Below are 20210 nucleotides of genomic sequence, written 5' to 3'. Positions count from 1 at the left end.
AGATTTTATGAAGGCCCTTATCTTCCTAACGTGGGTTTACCCTACAATCCCCGTTTACCCAATATCTTGGCTTAAGATATAACCCCTTATATTTAACAATTAATAGCCTATAGCTAATCATATAGCGTTATTTCCTAGGGAAGTGAAGATCATACCCACTTCCCCAGGAAATAACGTTGTATGATTGGCTATATGGCCGGTAGTGCTGTGTTAGTGTTGTTCGAGTTTTGCGAGTGTATGCGGTACCTAGGCAAAGCTATCTAATCCTGTAAAGAGATAGACACCTCAAGCTCCCTGGCAACATGAGAGGATCTCGCTTTGGTTGCCGCACCCCGCTAACCCTGATCTCGTCGTCGTTAACTGTCGTACTCTCTTTCATCTTCCGCTCGCTTCCATTTTCTAGCATGGCACCGAATCTGTCCACGGCCGAGCTGCTGAGTCTTGACTCTGCGGCCTTGCAGAGAAAGCTCGATGCTGGTGTGCTCACCAGTGTCGAGCTGGTGCAGGCATGCCTCGCACAAATCGACAAGCACGATCAACAGGGCGCCAAGCTGAACGCTATGATTTCCATCACTCCTCATCACCTCCTCATGGAGCGCTCGGCACAGCTCGACCGTGAAAGGACGGCGGGTCTTGTCAGGAGTCCATTTCACGGCATTCCCATCCTGGTCAAGGTCGGCTGTCTCAGTATAAGCATCCTGGCGACCCTGAATGACTGAACCCGCATAGGATGCCATTGCCACATCGCCGTCCCTCGAACTCGCGACGACACTGGGCAGCCTTGCCCTCAAGGACTCGATTGCCCCCAAAAGTGCCAGCATCGTTGCCAAGGTTAGAGCTCGGGCACAATGCAAGATGCGATAGCAGATGCTGACCCTGTAGAACAGTTGGAGAAGATGGGTGCAATTGTGCTCGGCAAAACGAATTTGAATGTGAGCGACCACCCTATCCCGCACCCTCGAGCGTTCCAACGTTGACTCGTACTTCACAGGAGCTTTGTAATTTCAAGTGTGTGCTGGTCTCCTCGAACCATTTTCATAAATCTAATCCTACTGTAGGGGGGATGCAAACTCGAACGGTTGGTCGGCTCTCAGAGGACAAACCCAATCTGCCTATATTGCTCGTAGGGCAAATGAGACGGGATTGGGACAAAGTGTATACCGCCTATTCTATCTTGGTGAATCGTCATACCACGCTTGAGCTAACCCAGCTCTCAGGATCCCTGTGGCTCCTCGACAGGCTCTGCTGTGGGGGTTTCAGCAGGCTACGCTCCCTTGGCTCTAGGGACCGAGTCAATCGGCTCTATAGTCATGCCAGGTTCAAGGGCTGGTCTATATGCTTTCAAGCCTGCATTCAATGTTGTCAACATGGACGGCGTTTTCAAAAGTTCTCTAGAGCTAGATGTTGTAGGCGGGCTTGCTCGGTCCCCCAGAGACCTGGCACTTCTAAGCCAGGCAGCCCTCACAGAAGAGAAGCGGCAACTCCTACCCGAGGCTGGTTACCTGGGGTTTCTTACTGGGAACTTCAATGGACTTCGTACAGGTTTTCTCGATCCCACAAAATGGTCGCTTCACCCGAACATTGTGAAACTAGATGATATCATACTGAAGCAGATGGTGCGTATGCGGTGATTGTGCTCCTCGGGATTGGCTAACGATATGATAGACTGAGATGTACTTCGCGGCTTTTGATCGCATTAAAGAATGTGCCGCCGACGGATCTGTGGTTTACCCCGTCGACATACCTCCCGCGACTGATCTATGGTATGAGGGACAGAATCCCATCGAAGTGGTCATCTGTAGGTTGTGTCGAACAAATCCTATAGCCGAATGCTGATTGTCGACAGCCTATGAGGCCAAAAAGCCAATTGAAAACTGGCTGGCAGAGGTCGACGTCCCAGGCTTGAAAACGATTGAAGATCTTATCAGTTTCAATGAAGAGCACAAGGATGTGGAACTGCCAGAAAGTAAGCACAGATCCCCGCACTGATTGCAAGATCCTGACCGATATACCTCTAAGGTCATCCCGATCAAAACCAGTTGATCAAAGCTTCTCGGAACCCTCCGTCGAGGGAGATGTACGAAACGGTCAAGGCGCGGATGAAGTCTATATCCAAAGATAATGGAATTGACAAGCTATTTCGTGAGCAAGATTTGAACATCCTGGCGTTCCCAATGGACAGCCTGATGGTGTTTATCTCTGCTGCATCTGGTAATATAGATTAGCCTCTATCCAGATTGTATTATTCTCTAGTCTAACAAAAACATAGGCTACCCAATCGCAACAATGCCCCTTGGCGTCATCCCCGAAGATGGACGCCCGTACGGACTAGGCATAATGGCTCAGGCTGGTAAAGAGGATCTGATGTTTCAGTTCATCAGCGCATTTGAAGCCCATTTCCCTTCACGCGTCCTCCCACTTCGCGTGTACGACAACGGCGCTACCTCGGAACTTTAGATCTCGTCACTAGAAGAGCACTCATATTTATTATATGTTCAATGCAAGTGGCTTGAAACCACCCCCTATATCCGTAGCAGTTGTCAATATCATCGTAGGCTAGACTATGTCCTTCAGACTGCTTCAGCTGCGCTCTGCAATGTACATCCCTTTAGTGTTGAGCTCACTTCCGCTACGCATCCCCCACTACGCATCAAACCAAACTCTCATCATTGCCCTATATGACTTCGCGTCTGCGAGACCACTCCGCCGCGACGGGAGCCGCCGCATTATACCCACTTAGCTAGACTGTATTTGGAGTATTCTTATATTTCTCTAAATGTTATAGCGACATGTACGACAGACGAAACGACGTGGAAATTTAAGTTCTAGAAACTCATCAACATTGGTTTATTTGCCCCTAACCTTTAAGAAGTCCATGAAGATGAGCTGCACTAGAAGGATAGCTGCAGATCATGAGAAATGGACATGTATTCATTCTGCTTACACATGTAGCTTTCTGATGACCATTGTATGGTTTCTGAGCTAACAAGTACCGAGTATTACCAATAATGATCATTACCTATTTGGGCGCATGTATTCGGGCGCTAAAGTAATGGCCGGTACGATCTCGTAGAAGAGAAGATCAACTTACATAGTTCCATACTGACAAGTACGGAGGTTGGGGCCGTAAATATCCATCACCACCAGTGTGCGCCGACAATACCAAGCCTGATGGATATCTGCGACCGTAACCTCCGTCCTAGGTACATGATTTTGTGAAGTGAGGAGTCGCGGCTAAAGCGCAATCCTGATACTAAATGATCTGTAGGGGCTCAAGTGTGTGTATCAGGTAGGGTAACAGTATACCTAGAGTAGAAAGGTACTACCTTCACGCTCACCTACTGTGACAAGGGCTCTTATAGAGAGGGCTTGGAACTTAGTCATATTCATTAATAATCTACTAGGGGTTTCTAGGGCTTTGATCTCTTTCTCCTTCTCCTGTCCTGGAGTGGGAGATTCCTTAGCTATTTATGCTTATTTAGGCTTCATATAATCTGTAACTCCCTTTTAACTGTTAGGTATTCATGCTTTAATTGTTGGTCTTTTTATAGTTAATAGATTGTCCTTATTTAATTGTTTATAGCTTCACTTTCCTTTATAGGTTGTATTAGTTATCTTTGGTTTTAAAGTCTTAGCTATGTAATATTATTTCCCTCCTTTTTAATGCTTGACTTTAAGTATAACTCAATTCTTTAGGTAGATTATAAATTTGGAATTATAATAGTTTAAAAGTCCGCTAGTTTATTAAAATTTTATTAATGGAACTATTTAATAAAAGCCTTTATACTAACGCTATTTATATATTTATAAGGTTCCTAAATCCAATGCCTTTTAACTAGCTAACCTTCCCATTTAACTAGGTACTTTATATTCCTTTAGGTTTTTAAAAAGTTTTTAATTTCTTTTATTTAATAGTTTTTAAATTTTATTAAAGGCGCTTCCTATAGGATTTGGTTAGGGTTAGGCAATGCTTAATTATTAACGCAATAGGGCTTAATAAATAAAATATAAAATAAATTATAGATTTTCCAACCTTTAAATAATACAAATTTAATAGCAGTAGGTAAAATTACTTTACAGATTTTAAAAGGATTAAGTATTTTTTTGTTTAACTTTTTAATAAGTCTTTTCGTTTTAATATTTTTTATATTTAATATTATTAATTAATTTTTAGTATATTAAGGCGGAACCCTTTATCTTTTATCCGCTTATTCCTTTATATACTGTTAGGCCTTTTTTAACTATTCTTTAACTTCCTTATATACCTACGTTATTTAATAGGCATATAACCTATTAGATAGGTTATAGGGTTATACTATAGGAAGGTTATATATAGTTAAATAGTAACCGTAATTTGTATAAAAGGGGGATATATGCGTTAAAGCTAATATAGCATTATTATATACGAATTTAACAGTTAATAAAAGGTTTTCCTAGTTAGACATTTTATAATTAATAAATATTCGAAGGTAAATTTTAAAAATTTAGTTAAGCTATTTTATTTATTTATTAATTTAAGGATAAAAGGCTATATTTATATAGGGTTTAATATTAATAAACTTTAGGAAGTCCTTTTATAAATAGCTTATAAACCTAGAATTTTTATTAGAAATTATGTTAAAAGGTATACTATATAATTTCTAATAATACTTAATAAAAATTTTAATAAAATCTTTAGTTTTTTTTTCTTTAACTTTTAAAGGTATAAAGTATTTTATTTTTATAAAAGGATTTATTATTACTTAAATAAAGTTATAACTATTAAATAAAGGTAGGTTAATAATAAAGTCTATTATAACTAATTGTTATAGAATATAATGCAACTTTATAGGTTAAAGTAATCTATAGGGGGTATATCGTAGGGCTTTATTCTATTGGTAAATATAGCAACTTTATATAAAGTCCCTTATAGTTACTTTAACGTTAAGCTATTAGAAGTTTTTTATAATAAGTTCTAGCATTTTATTTATTCCTATATACCTAGCTATTTATATATTATGCTTTATTTTTATTACTTCTTATTATATAGTTATAAGTACTTATAGGCGTCCTTTTTTATATAGTAAGTTGTTTATAAATTTTATACCTTTAAAAGGCTTATCCTTTTATAGGTAGTACTTTAGGTTATCCTTTATTACTTTTTTAACAAGCTTAATAAATTTTAGTAACCATTTAAGTATAAAAAGGTTATAAAATCATTTAGAAGTTAATAGTATAAATGTTATTAAATTAAATATTAATCCTTTAAAATACGAAAAATATTTATCCTATAAGATTAATTTAATTGGTTAATCTTTACTTTCCCCTTTTTTAAAGTAATATTAGGCTAATCTTAATATAATATTAGCCTTTTCGTTTAATTTACCAGGTTAATAATTTATTATAAACTAATACGTTAATAGTTATTACGCCCAACGGGCCTATCATCTATTTAGGACTTTAACTATTATAAAATATAACAAGTTCTAATAGTTAAAATAAATTTTAATCCAATATTAAACGCCTTTTAGGTATTAACGTTACTAGTTAAATCCGTCCACTATTACAAATAGCTTTTTATTATGTATTTTATAGTTTATTTCTATCAGCATTAACTTCCGGAAGTGAAAGGCAATAGGGTGGAGTTTACCATCATTATCCTTTTATAATAGCACAGCTCCAAGGGTAAAGTTAAAAGCATTAGTTTTAATATAAACTACTTTAAAGGGGTTAAAATGGATAAATATAAGGGCTATAGTAAAATAGTATTTAAATTTAAAAAAGGCTTTATTTATAGCTTTTATTTACTTTTATTATTATCGATCTATTTTATTTACATCCATTAATAGTTTTATAATTAATAAGAACTTTTTAATGAATTTTCAATAGAAGTTTATAAATCCAATAAATTATTATAATTTACGTAAGGTAGTTAATACTTCCTATTTAATAATATAGTTAATTTTATCTTAAACTATTAAAATACTATTAATATTAATAACGTATTTAAAGAATTCGATTTCGTATATATACCATTTATATTTTTAAGGTACTACCATTAGATTATACTTATTAAAACGTTATAATACCTTTTTAACTATTTTATTATATTCCTCCTTTATTTCCGTATAAATTAAAAGGTTATTAAGGTATATAAGTAGCCCTATATTAATAAGGTCCTAAAAGATATAGTTTATTATAAATTAAAACGTTATAAAAGTATTAATAAGTCCTATAGGTATAATTATATATTTAAAAAGTTTATATTTATAACAAAATGCTATTTTTTATTTATAACCCTTTTTAATTCTAATTAAATAAAATTTAGATTTTAAGTTAATTTTAGTAAACTATTTAGCTTTCCGAAATCTAGCTTAAAATTTTACAATAAAGGGAATAGAATACCTTACCGGTATTATAATAGCGTTAAAGCTTCGATAATCCATAATAGGGTATAATAAATTATTTAGATCTTTCTTTTTTACAAATATAAAGGGTACCCTATATAATATAATAGATTTATAAATATAATTAATTTTAAGCATTTTATCCAACTATAGTTTAAGCATATTTAATTTATAATTATTTATAGCGTAAAGGGGTCCTTAAGGTAAAGCCTTCCTATCCATAAGGTCGATTATATAATTTTAAGGTTAATAGTTAAGCAACCGTTATATTACCGCTTTAGTTATAATTAGAAGGAATTCCTTAAATTCTTTAAGGATTTATTCTATCACCGCCTTAATAACTATTTAAAGTATAATTATTATAACCTTAATAGTCCTTAAATTAAGGATAGCTTAACTAATATAATTTTTATAGCAATACTTAAATACGAACATAATTTTTCTTATATCTTCGAAAAAATAAATAGGCTAATATTCTTTTATTTATTATTAAGGTAGGATAATATTATAATCCCTATTAAAGGTACTTAATTCGAAGCTAAGCTTTATAAAGTAGTTTTTTTAATATTGGAAAATAATTTATTCCATATAATACTATTCTACTTTTTATATATATATTATATTAAAGGCCAGTATAAATTTAAGGTATACTCTTTTAATAAGGGGTAGCTTCCATTATTTAACCTTTAAAAAAAATATTATAAAAATAATACTACCTATATTTAAGAGCACCTTAATTAAATATTCCTAATTATTATATAGTAGGGTTATAGGAATAATAGGCCTATAACCCATTTTAGGTTTTAAATTAGCCTTCTTTTAAGCTAATTTAAAAAGCTTATTTCCTATTCGTTTAATTATATTAATATAAAAGAAGTTACCTTTTTAAAGGCTTAAATTCCTATATAATACTTTATAGGGCCTAATTAAAAATCCAAATTTAATTCTTTTATTTTTATATATTATATAGGATTAATTACCTTTATAGTAATAGTATTAATTTTAATTTGTTTAGCTATAAATAGTAGTTCTATATTATTATTAAGCCTTTTTTTAATAAAAGAGGTTTTTTTAAGGGTTAGAGGAAGCTTCTTTCCGTTGATATCCTTTTTAGCGTAGTAGGTAAGGGTATAGTGGTTATTCCTACTGTACCGTTAACAGTTAATCTTATTTTACTTTTGTTTATTAATGGTAGCTTAATTAATTCCCTTTAATATAGCTATAATATTAGGTTAGCAATTATTTTTAAGATTAATTTTAAGCTTATTTAGCTTTTTATTAATAGGTTTCCTTTTTTTATTCTTTTTTAAAGATTAGTTTAAGCTTAAATTGGAGCAATTTTCTTTACTTTAATTTTAATAGCCTAATTTTAATTGCTCCTTTATTAAATTAAGTACGCCTTTTAAAAATAGCTTAAGATACGTTAATATATTTTTATAAATAATATTAACTTTTTAAATTATATTAAAAAACTTATTATTATTTTTAAAAATATAGCTTTAATTATAATAAACTATCTTTATAAGTTTAAATAATAAACGTTTAATAATAAAGGTTTAAAATATTAAGCTAAACTATTTTATTAAATTATTATAGTTAAGGATTTTAGTAAAAAATTAGGTAATATTACCGGAATATTTTACTTTTATAAAAGCATCGGTATTTTGGTACGTTATTGATAGATCCTTGAACTATGCTTTTAAAGCTATTTAATAAGCTATTTAATAAGCTATTTAAATATTAATAATATTAATATAATAGATTTGCTTTTAATAAAATTAATATTATTATAAGGCTTTATTTATTATAAGGGAATTGATTTAATTAATATAATGCTTATTAAAAGGAAAACTTTTTATATATATAAATATATAATCCTTAACCTTAATTTATTATGGAAAGAATTTAAAGGTGTTCTTTTTATTATAGGTATAGGGCTTATTAAGTTAAATAGGATTAAATATTGTGGTTATAGGATTAATACTTTTAAGTATAGTTAAGAAGGTATGTATTAGTTTATTAGTAGGAGGGTTAAGGGGATTATTATTATTTAAGTTTCCTTTAGGTTCTTTATTGGAATTTTGAGGTGGCCTTTAAGGTGGTCCTTTAAGCAGATTACGGGGGGGTTATCCTTCGAAGGGGTTGTCGTTATCGTTAAAGCTATTAGGGTTTCCTCCTGGGTTACTTCCGGGTAGCGGGGTAATTCTAGTAAGGATTCCTGGAAAGATTTTTGTTATTATATATTAAGCTTGAAAGGCCCGGGTAATTAATTGGGCCTTTATTGCTTATAATGCTTTATTATTAATTTATTATTGTAAAATAGCTTTTAATAATAAATACTTTATAGTAGGATAGTTAGTAAAGTTGGTTATAATGCTATACTTTTTTAGCTTATTAATGATTTAATTTATATTAGGTATAATTTATTTATTCAATTATTTTTAAATCTTTTAAATTATTATTTAAGTATAAACTTATAGCTTATTAATTTAATTAAGGTTTATAATAGGGTAGTTTATAAATTAATTAATTTATTCCTTAATTATAGTAGTTTAATTATTTATAACTTTTTAGGTCTTTTAATGGTTAGCTTTTTATTTAATAAGTTTACTTTAAAAAGTTTAAAGGGCTTAATAATAGTAATCTGCTACCTCTTCAAATTAATTAATAATATTAATTTAGGATTAAGCATTTTATACGATATATATAATAATTCTTTATATGTTTTAAAAAAAAGTAATATTTCCTTATATAATTTTTTATTAAAAACGTTTTATTTATTTTTAAATTATTTATATATTTATTTTATATAAGCTAATTAGGGTATTATATATATTATAAATAGTAATATATACGTTTTAAAATGCTTCCTTTTATTTAAGGGGTATTTTTTGCTTATATTTTTATAGGGATTAAGCTGCTTAAAAGGTTTTACCTATATAATTATAAATATTTATAACTTATTATAAGGGGTTTTAGATTATTATATTTATATATTTTATTTTTATATCCTTAATATTTTTATAAATAGTTAGGTTATAAAAGGTAAGTTTTATAGCTTTAGATATTAATTTGGGGGCTATAATGGAAGGATTTCGTTATAAAGCTAATTAATTAATGGATTTAAATAGGTCTTTTAAAAGAAATAATCCTTTAGAAAAAAGGGATATAATTTAATTAAAATAGGTAGGTTTAGGTATAATAGGTAATAATAGAAGAGATATAGCTTATTTAGGGGTAAAGGCTAAACTTTAGTTAGGGTTAGTGGAATGTTTACTTAATGCCTTTATATGCTTTAATTTAGCCTATAAGTTGTTAAGGGGCAGGATGTCCTTAGTTTTAGGCTTTTAGGTTTAATAAAGTAGCTAAGGTAGGTAGCTTAGCTATTATTTATTTTTAGGATAATTTTTATATAATAAGGGAGATTTTAAGGAGTTAAAATTTAAGCTATCCTTATTAGGATAGTAGGAATTAAAGTTAAAATCCTATAGTTAGGGTACATCCGCGATTTTAAAGAAGTTTAGGGCCTTAAGTCGATAAGGTTATTAGCTACTTCCTGCTTTTTGGATAGGAGTATTAGGATTATAGCATATAATATTTAAATTGTTGGATATAAGGTATAAACTTTCCTAAAATACCTTTTGTTTAGTAAAGGTAGGAGAAGTATTTTACTAGAGTAATCTTATATTTATAGGGATTTGGGTTTAAGATAGCATTATATATATATAGGGGGATTTTACCAAAGCTTGTCTATTATATAGAGGTTTGGGCTATATTGGAATATCCTAAAGGGGGATAGTAGATTATTTGTAATAAGGGCTTTTATAAAGAGGGCTTAGAACTTAGTTATATTTATTAATAATCTACTAGGGGTTTCTAGGGCTTTGATCTCTCTCTCCTTCTTCTGTCTTGGAGTGGGAGATTCCTTAGCTATTTATACTCATTTAGGCCTTATACAATTTGTGACTCCCTTTTAACTGTTGGGCATTCATGCTTTAACTGTTGGTCTTCTTGCAGCTAATAGATTGTCCTTATCTAATCGCTTATAGCCTCACTTTCCTCTATGGGTCGTATCGGTTATCTTCGGTTCTGAAGTCTTGGCCGTGTGACACCTACCAACATTCAGCAAGGAGTATGCACTGCATACTATGCAGTGCCCAAAGTATCGTGTATTCACATTGCACACCCGGGTATATATAGAGCAGAGTACTACTACTAAGTAAGTATGCAAGCCGCTTTTACGCACTGGACTTTTATAAAAGTCGCTGATAGCGAGTTCTGAGGATGCACGTAGGTGTGGCAGTGTTCCTCTGACCATAAATTGTTTCCAACCGAGTGGCATTCTGCTCGCCTTGGTTTTTATAGGATCAGTAAAAGAGGTGGTCAGATTGTTGCTTTTGGGTGCGGTATTTCGATACGACATTGATTGCCCTGTTCAAGCATCGTCTCGATTCGTAAGTTGGCTGCAAACCATGACTCTATTTGCATGTTCCAACACTAGCAGCGTCGCGCCACTTCTATCCATTGATAATCTGTAGATTTGATTGGTCCGGCTGTGACCGGCCGGAACTCATCAGGAACCCCTGTCGATGTATGGCAACAGTTTTCAACTTGGTCGTAGCAGCACGAGGCGATGTGGTGGGTTTGTCCTTTGCTCTTCCATGAGCTGTGATGCAGCGCTCAGTTCTTCTTTCTCTACCATTCGCCATCTTAAGAGCTTGGTGGCGTACAGTTCAACTGGTTCAGAGAAACTCATTGCTAGTAATCTAACCAAGCCATGTCGTTGAATCTCCTCTACCCCCCAGCCGTATCCTCTAATGGGGATTTTGCGCTGAAGTGCGTGCTTTTCCAGAGCCCTATAATTACCCGCTGCCGCTTAGCTGACTACCTACTTTATCGCAGCATTGTAATAGTTCCGGGAGTTGGCCTTCCTCGGCCCACGGACTGGAAAGGGCGTACAGGAGAATGGCTCAAAAACGTGCAAAAGCCGTACGGAGAAATTGTACGCGTTTGGCATTATGACTATGAACTGGTAAAGGGGCAGCCAATTCTGCAATCGCTCTTACAACAAAGTCATGTGCTTCCCTCCGTGCTTGGTCACCTCAACCCACGAGATGTATGTACCATTAATCCAGGACTACGATTGGTTATTAACCAGAAGAAGGCACGCTGCAGGCCTATCTTCGTAGTGTGCCAAAGTCTTGGTGGGTGTATATGGAAACAGGTATGTTATGCGGAAAGTGAATTCTCTAAGTCGACTAACCACCCTAAAGCTTATGCGAACATGGCGGAAAAAAGGCACGAGTACATCAATGTTTTAGATTATGTTTCTGGAGTGGTCTTCCTTGGAACTCCATACATTGAGGATGCAAGTCGAATCGATCTCAATATTGTCGAAAGCATAGTGAGAGCAAGTGCGGCCCCTTTCTCGTTCTTGTCTTTCACGCAAGAAGACAATCGTGCGATTGAGCGATTATCACGAAGTTTCTGCGACTTCAAAGGCCCTGTCATCTCGGCATTCGAAACTATAGAAAGCAAGTATAGGGGCATAAAACTGAAGGCCCAGTTCTCACGGTCTCGTCTAGTAAGGCTCCTCACAACTTATCACCTTCACTACTAATAAAAAAAACAGGTGGTACCAAAAGAGTTAGCTACGATATCATCAAACCCCAATTCCTTCGCCTATGGTGTCGCGAGCACCCACGAGCACCTTTGCAAAGTAGAAATAGGGTGCAAGTTGTATAATACGATAGCCTCGATGATCGAGGCCGCAGTAGCCCAATACGAACTATCGACAAGCGCCCAAGACGTAACTGGTTAGTTACTTGCAGTTATCTATTTGTTCCGATGTTTTTTAACCCCTTTCTCCCCTCACAGTACGTTCCGAGCTCGCCGATGGGAGTATCCTAGATGAGTGGGATATACAGAGTTTGAGAAGCCACAGGAGTAGAATGTTGAAAACATCTGCATACTCATCAAACAAAGGCATTTCAGACTTAGAGACACCCCCAGGGTCTGACCAGAGCCGATCTTTATCGATATCTCATATTAACTCTGGAACCGATACCAAGCAAGATCTAAAGGCACGTACAAACACACCATCGGCGAGCGCCGGGTACTCTTCACAGTTCTCATACGAAGGGTTCCCACAGGAGTCCAAACCATTCTGCCAACTTGCTCAGAGCATTTGTGAAACGCTCAAGTATACGAAGCCTAGCGATCATGTCACGGAAATGCTTCGTGAAAGCCACAACAACCAGGGCTCAGCAGCTAACGAAACTAATAACCCACAGGAGAGCCTGCATCATAATCTCATGTGGCTCAATTTGATGCGTGAACGAGTCACAGCAGAAGGTAAAGAAGTGATCGACTATGAACTAGGGTGCGTCTTCAATGAAGTGGGCGTGGCGTATGCCATGAACAACATGTATCCACTAGCCCTCGACTTTTTCAAGCGGAGTGTGTCGACGTACCAATCCCTCCCGGATTATGACGAGAAATGGCTTGGATGGCCGTTACCGAACATTGGGTTAGTGCATTGGATCCAAGGAAACCATAAAGAAGCACTAGAAGCGCTGCATCGGATGCGTGAAATATTCGAGGCTGCGTATGGGCCTAATGACACAAAATCGTTCAAGTGAGCCTTAATATCTTATGATATATCAAGCCAAGCTAATCTATGAGTAGAACAGGCAAGGTGTTGTACGGTATCGGCAACGTCTACTTGTCTCAGGGTGACTTACAGCGCGCCCTAGAGTTCCATTTGCGATGTTACAATCAGTGGTCGATCACTCTAGACGGGACGCACCACCGAATTGGTGATGTCAGTCATAAAATCGCACAAGACTTAATGGGTCAAGGACAATTCGAGAAGGCGCGGTAAGTTTCAAGCTGTCTTTTAAGGTTTTGCGTCGATCGGACAAACTAATTAATGAAATTTAATGCGAATGCTTAACGCACCATACACGTGGATAGTCACGTATTGGGAATGCTGCATCAGCAACCAATATAAGTAGATGTTCATGTAAATGCCACGTAAAGTGTTTGTACTAATTTATTTAAGGAAATGATTTATTCGATCCATGTGAAACTCTTTGCAGATTTCCCCCTTCTCCGCCAACCACTACTGACGACCTGTTCACTAGGGACTATCTGGATCGAGCCCTCAGAATTTTCGCTCGGCGTTCATATCATAGACATGAGCATACTCGGACTCTCTTTAGGCAGGGTCAGCTATACCTAGCACGAGGGCTGGGGAAAGAAGCTGAGCAATCGTTTAAAGCAGCTCACAAGCAACGCCAGAGCCTGGTCCCACATGACCCCAGGTCATGGGATGAACTTTTAGAGAAGGGCTATGATGAACTAGTAAACTTCATGGCTCGGTGATACAGAAAATTTCGATCATCTAGGCACTCAGCCCGAGCGTATTACTTGGGCTCCTTTACTATAATGTTATAATAAGAGCTAAGTTTCACCGCTTAGAAGATAACTCCAATTCATTAAGAATATTTTAGGGTTCCCTCAGTCCTTAAAGATCCAATTGGATCTCTTTAGGCTTGCAGGCTGACTTGACTTAACTGAATACAATTGCTCGAATGCGCCTAACTACTGGGATTAGACCAACCATCCCCAGTAAGCGAGGGCTGACTAGCCTTAATTTCAACGCTATTGAGACATGTATATTCGGAAGAGTGTACAAGTGTTTAGCGCATGTGATAAGTGTTTAATTGGATGTATACAAGTGCCCTCGCAGTTCCTAACCTCCGATCCCTACCCAGGTGTTACCAATCAGCGAGGGCTGAGGAGCTTCAGTTTCACAAGGGCTTATAACCAAAGGTGTACGGCTGAAGTGTTCACCTAAGCGTGCCTTCAACCGGCCTACACCTTAACCTAACGCATAAGTGTTTAACGTGTGTAAAATGATACAAAATGCTGTGGACAGAAACAAGCTCAGTTTTCCTGCCGTGTTTATAATCATTTAAATCTCACCGAATACTCATTCTCGTTTATCTTTAAATACATCGCTACAATAGGATCTGGAACTAGAACTATAATTTTTAATGTAACGTTAGTTAAATATAACATTTTTATATTAAATAGTATTTATATATAAAATCACTTTAATTACTTTTTAATACACATTTAAGCTTACTTTTTTAATTATAATAATTAAAGTTATAAGACCAACTATTTCTTAGCACTTCAGGACAATTATAGGGACTCTGGATTGATCATTAGGGATGTATATATACGTACGAGAAGATACCTCAGCTTCTCTCTTATGAATGTTCAAGTGATTGTTGCGAAATATCGGCCGCCGTCTCTGACCTCTTCACGAATTTTGTCAAAATTTGTATAAGGTCCTCTCCTCGAACACCAGTGGAAAATCGATGTCAGTAACTGATGAAACGTGTTTCTATCGCTTCTACAAGCATCAGTAGTTGAGACAGCAAATGGCGTAAGCGACCCAAATCTTATAAAGCTCCGGACCAATGCTACGAGTGCAGGACAAAGGAACTTTTGCCAAATTCAAGTAAGGTGTGATCACTACCCCAGCTTGCTTGATGGGTTGATTGATTGATGGTATTTAACGTTGTAAGGGTGTGGTACATAGTTGTTAGAATAGGGGTACGCATAACTATATGATCCCACATTAGGCTACTAGTTTGGTTTCGCTCAAACAACAATGGCCTCGTATTCATATCGTGGCGAGACACGCTTGATATTCTGCAGTACTTGTTGACTCAGAGAGGTATCAACTGTTTACGAATGGATGACAGACGTCGTTCACAGATCGGCAGTCGATCCTCACACAACTCCGCCAGGACACAGCCCAGAATGTCCTCCACTTGTCTATTGCCACTGGTGCCGTAGGTCATATCTGAATAATAACGGTTTATTTTGAGTTTTTTTTTTGTTGTTACGGGACTGACTAGTTTGGTTGTTGTAGGCTGACCCTAATAGTCGCCGATCAAGTACACATAGTCTAACCGCAGTGGAACCCGTTCGTTGAAGAACAGGTTATCGGCCGAGCGGTTAGAATGGGACAAGGCCGCCCCGTGAAGATCTACAAGTATATTGCAAAGAATTCGGTCGAGCAGGTACGTCGTACTAAATTGGGCGCATGATCGGATCAAAATGCCTACGGTGCTGCTTAGCTACCCTCCCATTACTTTCGCTAACCCGATGAAGAACATCGTTACACTTCAGAATCGATAGAATCAGCTTGTCAAGATTTCGTTAGACGCATGCGCCGGGGGATCAGGTACAGCAGCGACTAGAGGTATTCGCGAGCTCTTTCTGAAGCTGTACATAGATCTCGAATCATATTACTGACATGGCGGCAGGATCTCATGTTTGTTATACGGAGAGACAGGACTTGATTTGATATGACCATACAAACTGATTATCTCATCAGTAGTATCTTTTTGCTTTCCATTACTACATCCCAATTACATGTGACTCGGGTTTGAACCAACCGGAGGAACGACACAAAACTAGACTGTTGATACTATACAAGGGCGGACTTTCGAATAGTATCCAGGTTAAGATTGGATAATCGGTATGCCCAGTCTTAGTCTAGAAATATATGGATGTAGACTTTATAAAGGGTCTTTGCGAGTAGTTTCGGATCGAACCGAAGTGAAATGCTTCAGGGGCGATGGTGTCATAGCCGAGCTCATGCAAAGTTCGTGTTGAACGTAGGTGCGGCTATATAATAACTGTTAGACTTCGAACGTCTAACGGCGCCGTTTGTGAATGTTCGAGAGTTCGCGCTTCCGGGAAGTCCTGAGGAACATCTGGCCTCCTTGTGGACTGGTTCTTGGGTTACTATTGGTGTTTGTGATCATCCATCAGAATCTCATTTGTATGGAGCTTATTTTGGCTATGCTGAAGCTAGTCAGCACATTGCTGTTCATAAATATAAGATAGGCATAATACGAATCAGAATAGCTTGCCTTTGGATGTGATTAAAACAGCACTCCGGTATTTGTTGACGCATTGCGATGCCAGTAGTGGCTGTCATGGATTTGGCCTTATCGCAGCATCGTCTACCGCATCCATCTTCATTCCTTTATCATTCAGGCAACTCTGTTCTACCATGGATGAGCAAATTTTAGTAATCATACAACTTATCATGTCAGTGAAGACCACGCTCATTAGTGGTGGTGCCCGTGGGATTGGGCGCTGTCTTGTCTATATCTTTGATATTATTGACGAAAATGAGCTGACGCACACAACTGGGATACAATTTGAAGAAATATTTCGGCAAGGGTGTGCTCCAGTCATCTATCTGCAATCTACGCGATGTCGAAGATATCCGTCGCCATGTCAAAACAGCCGCATCTCGGTTCTTATAAATAATGGTGGTATCGCATCGCCTAGATGGAGTGATAACAGATCAATGGATGATTTCGACACGATGTCACAGTGGCAGGCGTATGTCAATCACCTGCCCAAGCCATAGCATCAAAGGACTGAGATGACAGACGGCGGTTGCTTGCACGGCTCGTGGACCGTTGGCTAACCTACATGTAGCTACTTGGAGACCAACTTAACAGTACCATTCGCCGTCTCACAGGCGTGTTTGCCCTATATGAAGCTAGAAGAGGGCAAAAGTGCGTCACACATCAACGACGACAATGCCGGTCCGTGCATCCTCCCATCGGGACCTTCCGGGCACAACAGAGTGACCCAAACCAAGTGGGCTTTGCTTCGACGAAGTCGGGCCTTCTGGGGCTCATGCACAGCATGGCAATCAGTGTGCGGAAATGGGGCATCCGGGTGAATCTCATTGCACCCGGTCACATCAAGGTTGCACACAAATGCATGTAAATCTTCTTTTCCTCGAACTCTGCACAGCCGCGGAGTGTTGTTATACGTTATCTTGGAGATTTGTTCGCCTCAAAACCCTCTTGAGATAGGATATGGGCATAAGTATGTACAATGGTATATCCGTTGGAGATAATTTACAGACACCGATACCCCTTCTAACTGATGTACACGCATAAATACATATATAGACGCGAACGTGCCTCCTCTAGCCTTTTTTATAAATCTGGTATCTTGTCATACGGAAGTACATTCGTAATAATACAAGAGTGAAACGTATTTCGAGAGGTTATGTTGGACGTTGGCTAGGTTGTGGCTCTCATCGGATTGGAACATACCTAGTATTACTTGTCCCTACCAATGTTCACTCTTCGGTGACAACGGGCTGTGGCCGCGAGTTGGGAGCTATAGCCCAGCGCCACAGACTCCGTAAGCTACCTTTGATAAAGCCCTCAACCTCCTCTTCGGGCACGACAATGGCACGGGCACGGGCCTCGTCTTCGGGGCGAAGCTCAAAACGACGCATACGCATACTGATGCGTGGGTCTAGAATGATAGAGTTTGTCCAGATCTTCTCGGCGGGTGGGGTGGAAGGATTCTCCTTTTCGTTCGCGGCTACTTCCTCGGTCTCCTTCCAAACTGACTTGGGCCAATCTTTCTCTTCCCAAGCTAGTGCTGTTACCTGCTCGGGCTCGGAATCGGCAGTACCGGGAGTGGTCTTTTCCCGGAATTCTCGCGCCGTGGCGAGACAGACGGCGGCGACTTCGCGACCAATATCGTCGGCCAAATATCGGCGGTTCAGGAAGCGTCCTAACCGAGTAAATGTGTTGGAGAAGCCGAGAATGTGAGGGAACTGCACTGGGGCAGATGGGGAGAGCTCGGCGGGTATGAGCAGGGGGGTGGGGGAGCTGGGGTAGTTGGCTGGCGTGTTATAAGGCGGCGGTTGTGGTGGCCGTTCGGGTTTCTTTGCTTCCTCTGGCCTGGTTTCTTCGTGCTTCTCCTTCTCTTCGCCTCCTACTTCTTCTTTCGTCGCCTCCGTTGTTGTAGAATGGACCGGGAGGGGATCGGGGATGGCTGGGACAGGGGCGGTTAATGGTCCCAGCCAACCTTCATGTAAGCCTCGTACGTATTCTTTCCAGGTGTGTCGTCCGATAACAATATCACCTCTCATGCCGGTGTACTCGGGTATGCCATTCCTCCTCCTTACCTGGTTCACGACCTCGTCTTGTGTCTGGACACCAGCGGTAGCGGCGGCTTCGGGGTCTCGGGAGCGACGTATACGCTCGGCTACAGCAGCGCGCACATCTCCTTCACTGCGTCCCTGCACAAATTCCCAGTCCAGGCCCGAGGCGGCTAGGACGGGCTTGACGTACTCGGTGAAGTGGTCTTGGGCAACGCGCAACCCGTCGGTAGGAGGGCTCTCGAGGAAGATGGTCAGCTTGCGGGGCATCTCGCTGGACGTGGCCATGGGCTCCTTGGCGATATGCGATACGGCCCTTGCCCACCGCGCTGTTGCCCGCTTCTTTTCCCGCTTGTCGTAGATGATGGCTGCTGAGAAAGACAGGGAAAGGGTCCAGAAGATGAGCCAGTTGCGCGACGGTAGCTTCCTGGGCAGGTTCGGGAGGCCCATCATCCGCAGGGCCGGGTTCGGCGTCGGTGCCTTGTAGGGTGTTCCAGTCGCTGCTCCGGTCGCTGGAGAGGGCTTTGGGTCAGCCATGTTGCAGTCGTGAATGGACCGGTCCGGACCCAGGTGCACTCCTTGCCGTCACTTCGCAATGGGGTGGGCTATGTCGTGCCGCAGCGTGCCTTGGAGAGGCCTAGGTATCCTCGCTATCTCGTCGATACTGGCGGGTAGGTTGGAAATTTCCAAGGCTCTGGGGTCCATCCTCGTTATCTGCTATCGATTAGGTGTTACCTAAGCACTTACAGTACTTACCTACCTAATCTATCTACCTAGGTACATACCTAGTCCATAGGGGCAGGCGAGATAGGTACCAGGTACCCAACAATACCTAATAGTGCTCATGGGAGGTCCACTCTTCGAATTACCTAATCATCAACACTCACCTTGTTTGCTATTAGATTGCGATCCGTAGCAATCTTGATCAGACTTGGTGATAGGAATGCAAATAGTAGATAGAATGTGCACTGGCATCTGTACTCCAGCCAGACTCTGCTAGACCAAGGGATGTCGGTTGTGGTATGGCCCTGCGGGTGTGCCTACTGGACGTGTCACTCAAGATCTTCCTTTAACATTCTACCTAGGTAGGTAGCCCATGCCTGGGTCCGAGACGGGTCCTAGACACATAATGATAAGTGATGATAAGTGATGGATGTGTGTTCCTTCATGTTTGTGTTGGTAGCTGCACAGGCAGGATGGAGAAACATACTGTAGAGTTTTATGGTTATTTAAGCGAGGTGACGCAGAGTCTTCGAAGAAAGCGTGTAGGGAGGTAAGTATGTAGGTAGGCATGCTAAAACCACGATGGGTTTTCTTTACCTTTGAATCATTCAGTTTCTAGCTCTTCTTCCCTTGCAGCATCATCGCTTTCTGAAATACCTAGGTATTATCCATACACGGACAATATCTTTACTACAAGTAACCTACCAGTACCTACAGTACTAGTAGGTAGTTGCAACTTACCCGTGATTGGCCCGAGTATCGATATCTCGCCAAGGTTAGGTAGTAGGGGTGCCCTCAACTTGGCACAATGCTGTGGTCATGCGAATACCTATGTAGGTACCAGAGCTACCTACCTACATAGGTGTATATGCAGACATGCCTCCATAACTCTCCTACAGGAATTGCTACCTAGCTACTAGTACATCAACCTACGTTCTGTATGTTTTTGGGGATATGCTGGCGGCTATGTATATGTATCATGGAAACAGTACCTAGGTACCTACCTCTATGGTAGGTAACTAATGGGGTGGACTACCTAGGTCGCCGAAGTGCTGCGCTAGGTATTTGCTTAGGTATGTAGGGTGTAT

The 20210-nt window shown here is 38.9% G+C and overlaps 4 protein-coding genes across 4 annotated transcripts; 3 read left to right on the top strand and 1 right to left on the bottom strand.

The window, feature by feature from the left end:
- Window positions 1–404: 404 nt before the first annotated feature.
- On the top strand, window positions 405–2457 carry F5B22DRAFT_651742 (amidase signature enzyme; the record flags this gene model as incomplete). The annotated part of the gene is made up of 10 exons (XM_047979513.1): window positions 405–674; window positions 730–831; window positions 888–932; window positions 992–1008; window positions 1059–1155; window positions 1218–1616; window positions 1666–1798; window positions 1847–1966; window positions 2020–2211; window positions 2270–2457. The coding sequence occupies 10 exons, from the start codon at window positions 405–407 to the stop codon at window positions 2455–2457; spliced, it is 1563 nt and encodes a 520-aa protein (XP_047825723.1).
- Window positions 2458–11007: 8550 nt separating this feature from the next.
- F5B22DRAFT_627890 (uncharacterized protein) lies at window positions 11008–14453 on the top strand. The gene is made up of 8 exons (XM_047976367.1): window positions 11008–11222; window positions 11289–11502; window positions 11551–11610; window positions 11660–11970; window positions 12019–12202; window positions 12264–13023; window positions 13074–13265; window positions 13532–14453. Exons 3-8 carry the CDS (start codon window positions 11601–11603, stop codon window positions 13770–13772), a joined length of 1698 nt encoding a protein of 565 aa, XP_047825722.1. The 5' UTR covers window positions 11008–11222; window positions 11289–11502; window positions 11551–11600; the 3' UTR covers window positions 13773–14453.
- A 2037-nt stretch (window positions 14454–16490) lies between these two features.
- On the top strand, window positions 16491–17379 carry F5B22DRAFT_525879 (uncharacterized protein). The gene is made up of 2 exons (XM_047972671.1): window positions 16491–16826; window positions 16926–17379. Exons 1-2 carry the CDS (start codon window positions 16525–16527, stop codon window positions 17173–17175), a joined length of 552 nt encoding a protein of 183 aa, XP_047825721.1. The 5' UTR covers window positions 16491–16524; the 3' UTR covers window positions 17176–17379.
- F5B22DRAFT_525880 (mitochondrial import inner membrane translocase subunit Tim54) lies at window positions 17380–19206 on the bottom strand. The gene has a single exon (XM_047972672.1). It carries the CDS (start codon window positions 18934–18936, stop codon window positions 17584–17586), a length of 1353 nt encoding a protein of 450 aa, XP_047825720.1. The 5' UTR covers window positions 18937–19206; the 3' UTR covers window positions 17380–17583.
- Between the last annotated feature and the right edge of the window lie 1004 nt (window positions 19207–20210).

The sequence above is a fragment of the Xylaria bambusicola genome, assembly GCF_022495145.1.
Source record: "Xylaria bambusicola strain CBS 139988 unplaced genomic scaffold F5B22scaffold_73, whole genome shotgun sequence".
Taxonomy (NCBI): domain Eukaryota; kingdom Fungi; phylum Ascomycota; class Sordariomycetes; order Xylariales; family Xylariaceae; genus Xylaria; species Xylaria bambusicola.
This window is presented reverse-complemented; position numbering and strand designations above follow the sequence as displayed.

Bases quoted from the DNA above. Each gene is read 5' to 3' on its own strand.
- F5B22DRAFT_525880 (XM_047972672.1), bottom strand. From the start codon at position 18,936: ATGGCTGACCCAAAGCCCTCTCCAGCGACCGGAGCAGCGACTGGAACA.
- F5B22DRAFT_627890 (XM_047976367.1), top strand. The intron at 13,024-13,073 runs GTGAGCCTTAAT...ATCTATGAGTAG, and splicing joins AATGACACAAAATCGTTCAA to AACAGGCAAGGTGTTGTACG. The intron at 13,266-13,531 runs GTAAGTTTCAAG...CCTGTTCACTAG, and splicing joins GGACAATTCGAGAAGGCGCG to GGACTATCTGGATCGAGCCC.
- F5B22DRAFT_525879 (XM_047972671.1), top strand. From the start codon at position 16,525: ATGTCAGTGAAGACCACGCTCATTAGTGGTGGTGCCCGTGGGATTGGG. The intron at 16,827-16,925 runs GTATGTCAATCA...ACCTACATGTAG, and splicing joins ACGATGTCACAGTGGCAGGC to CTACTTGGAGACCAACTTAA.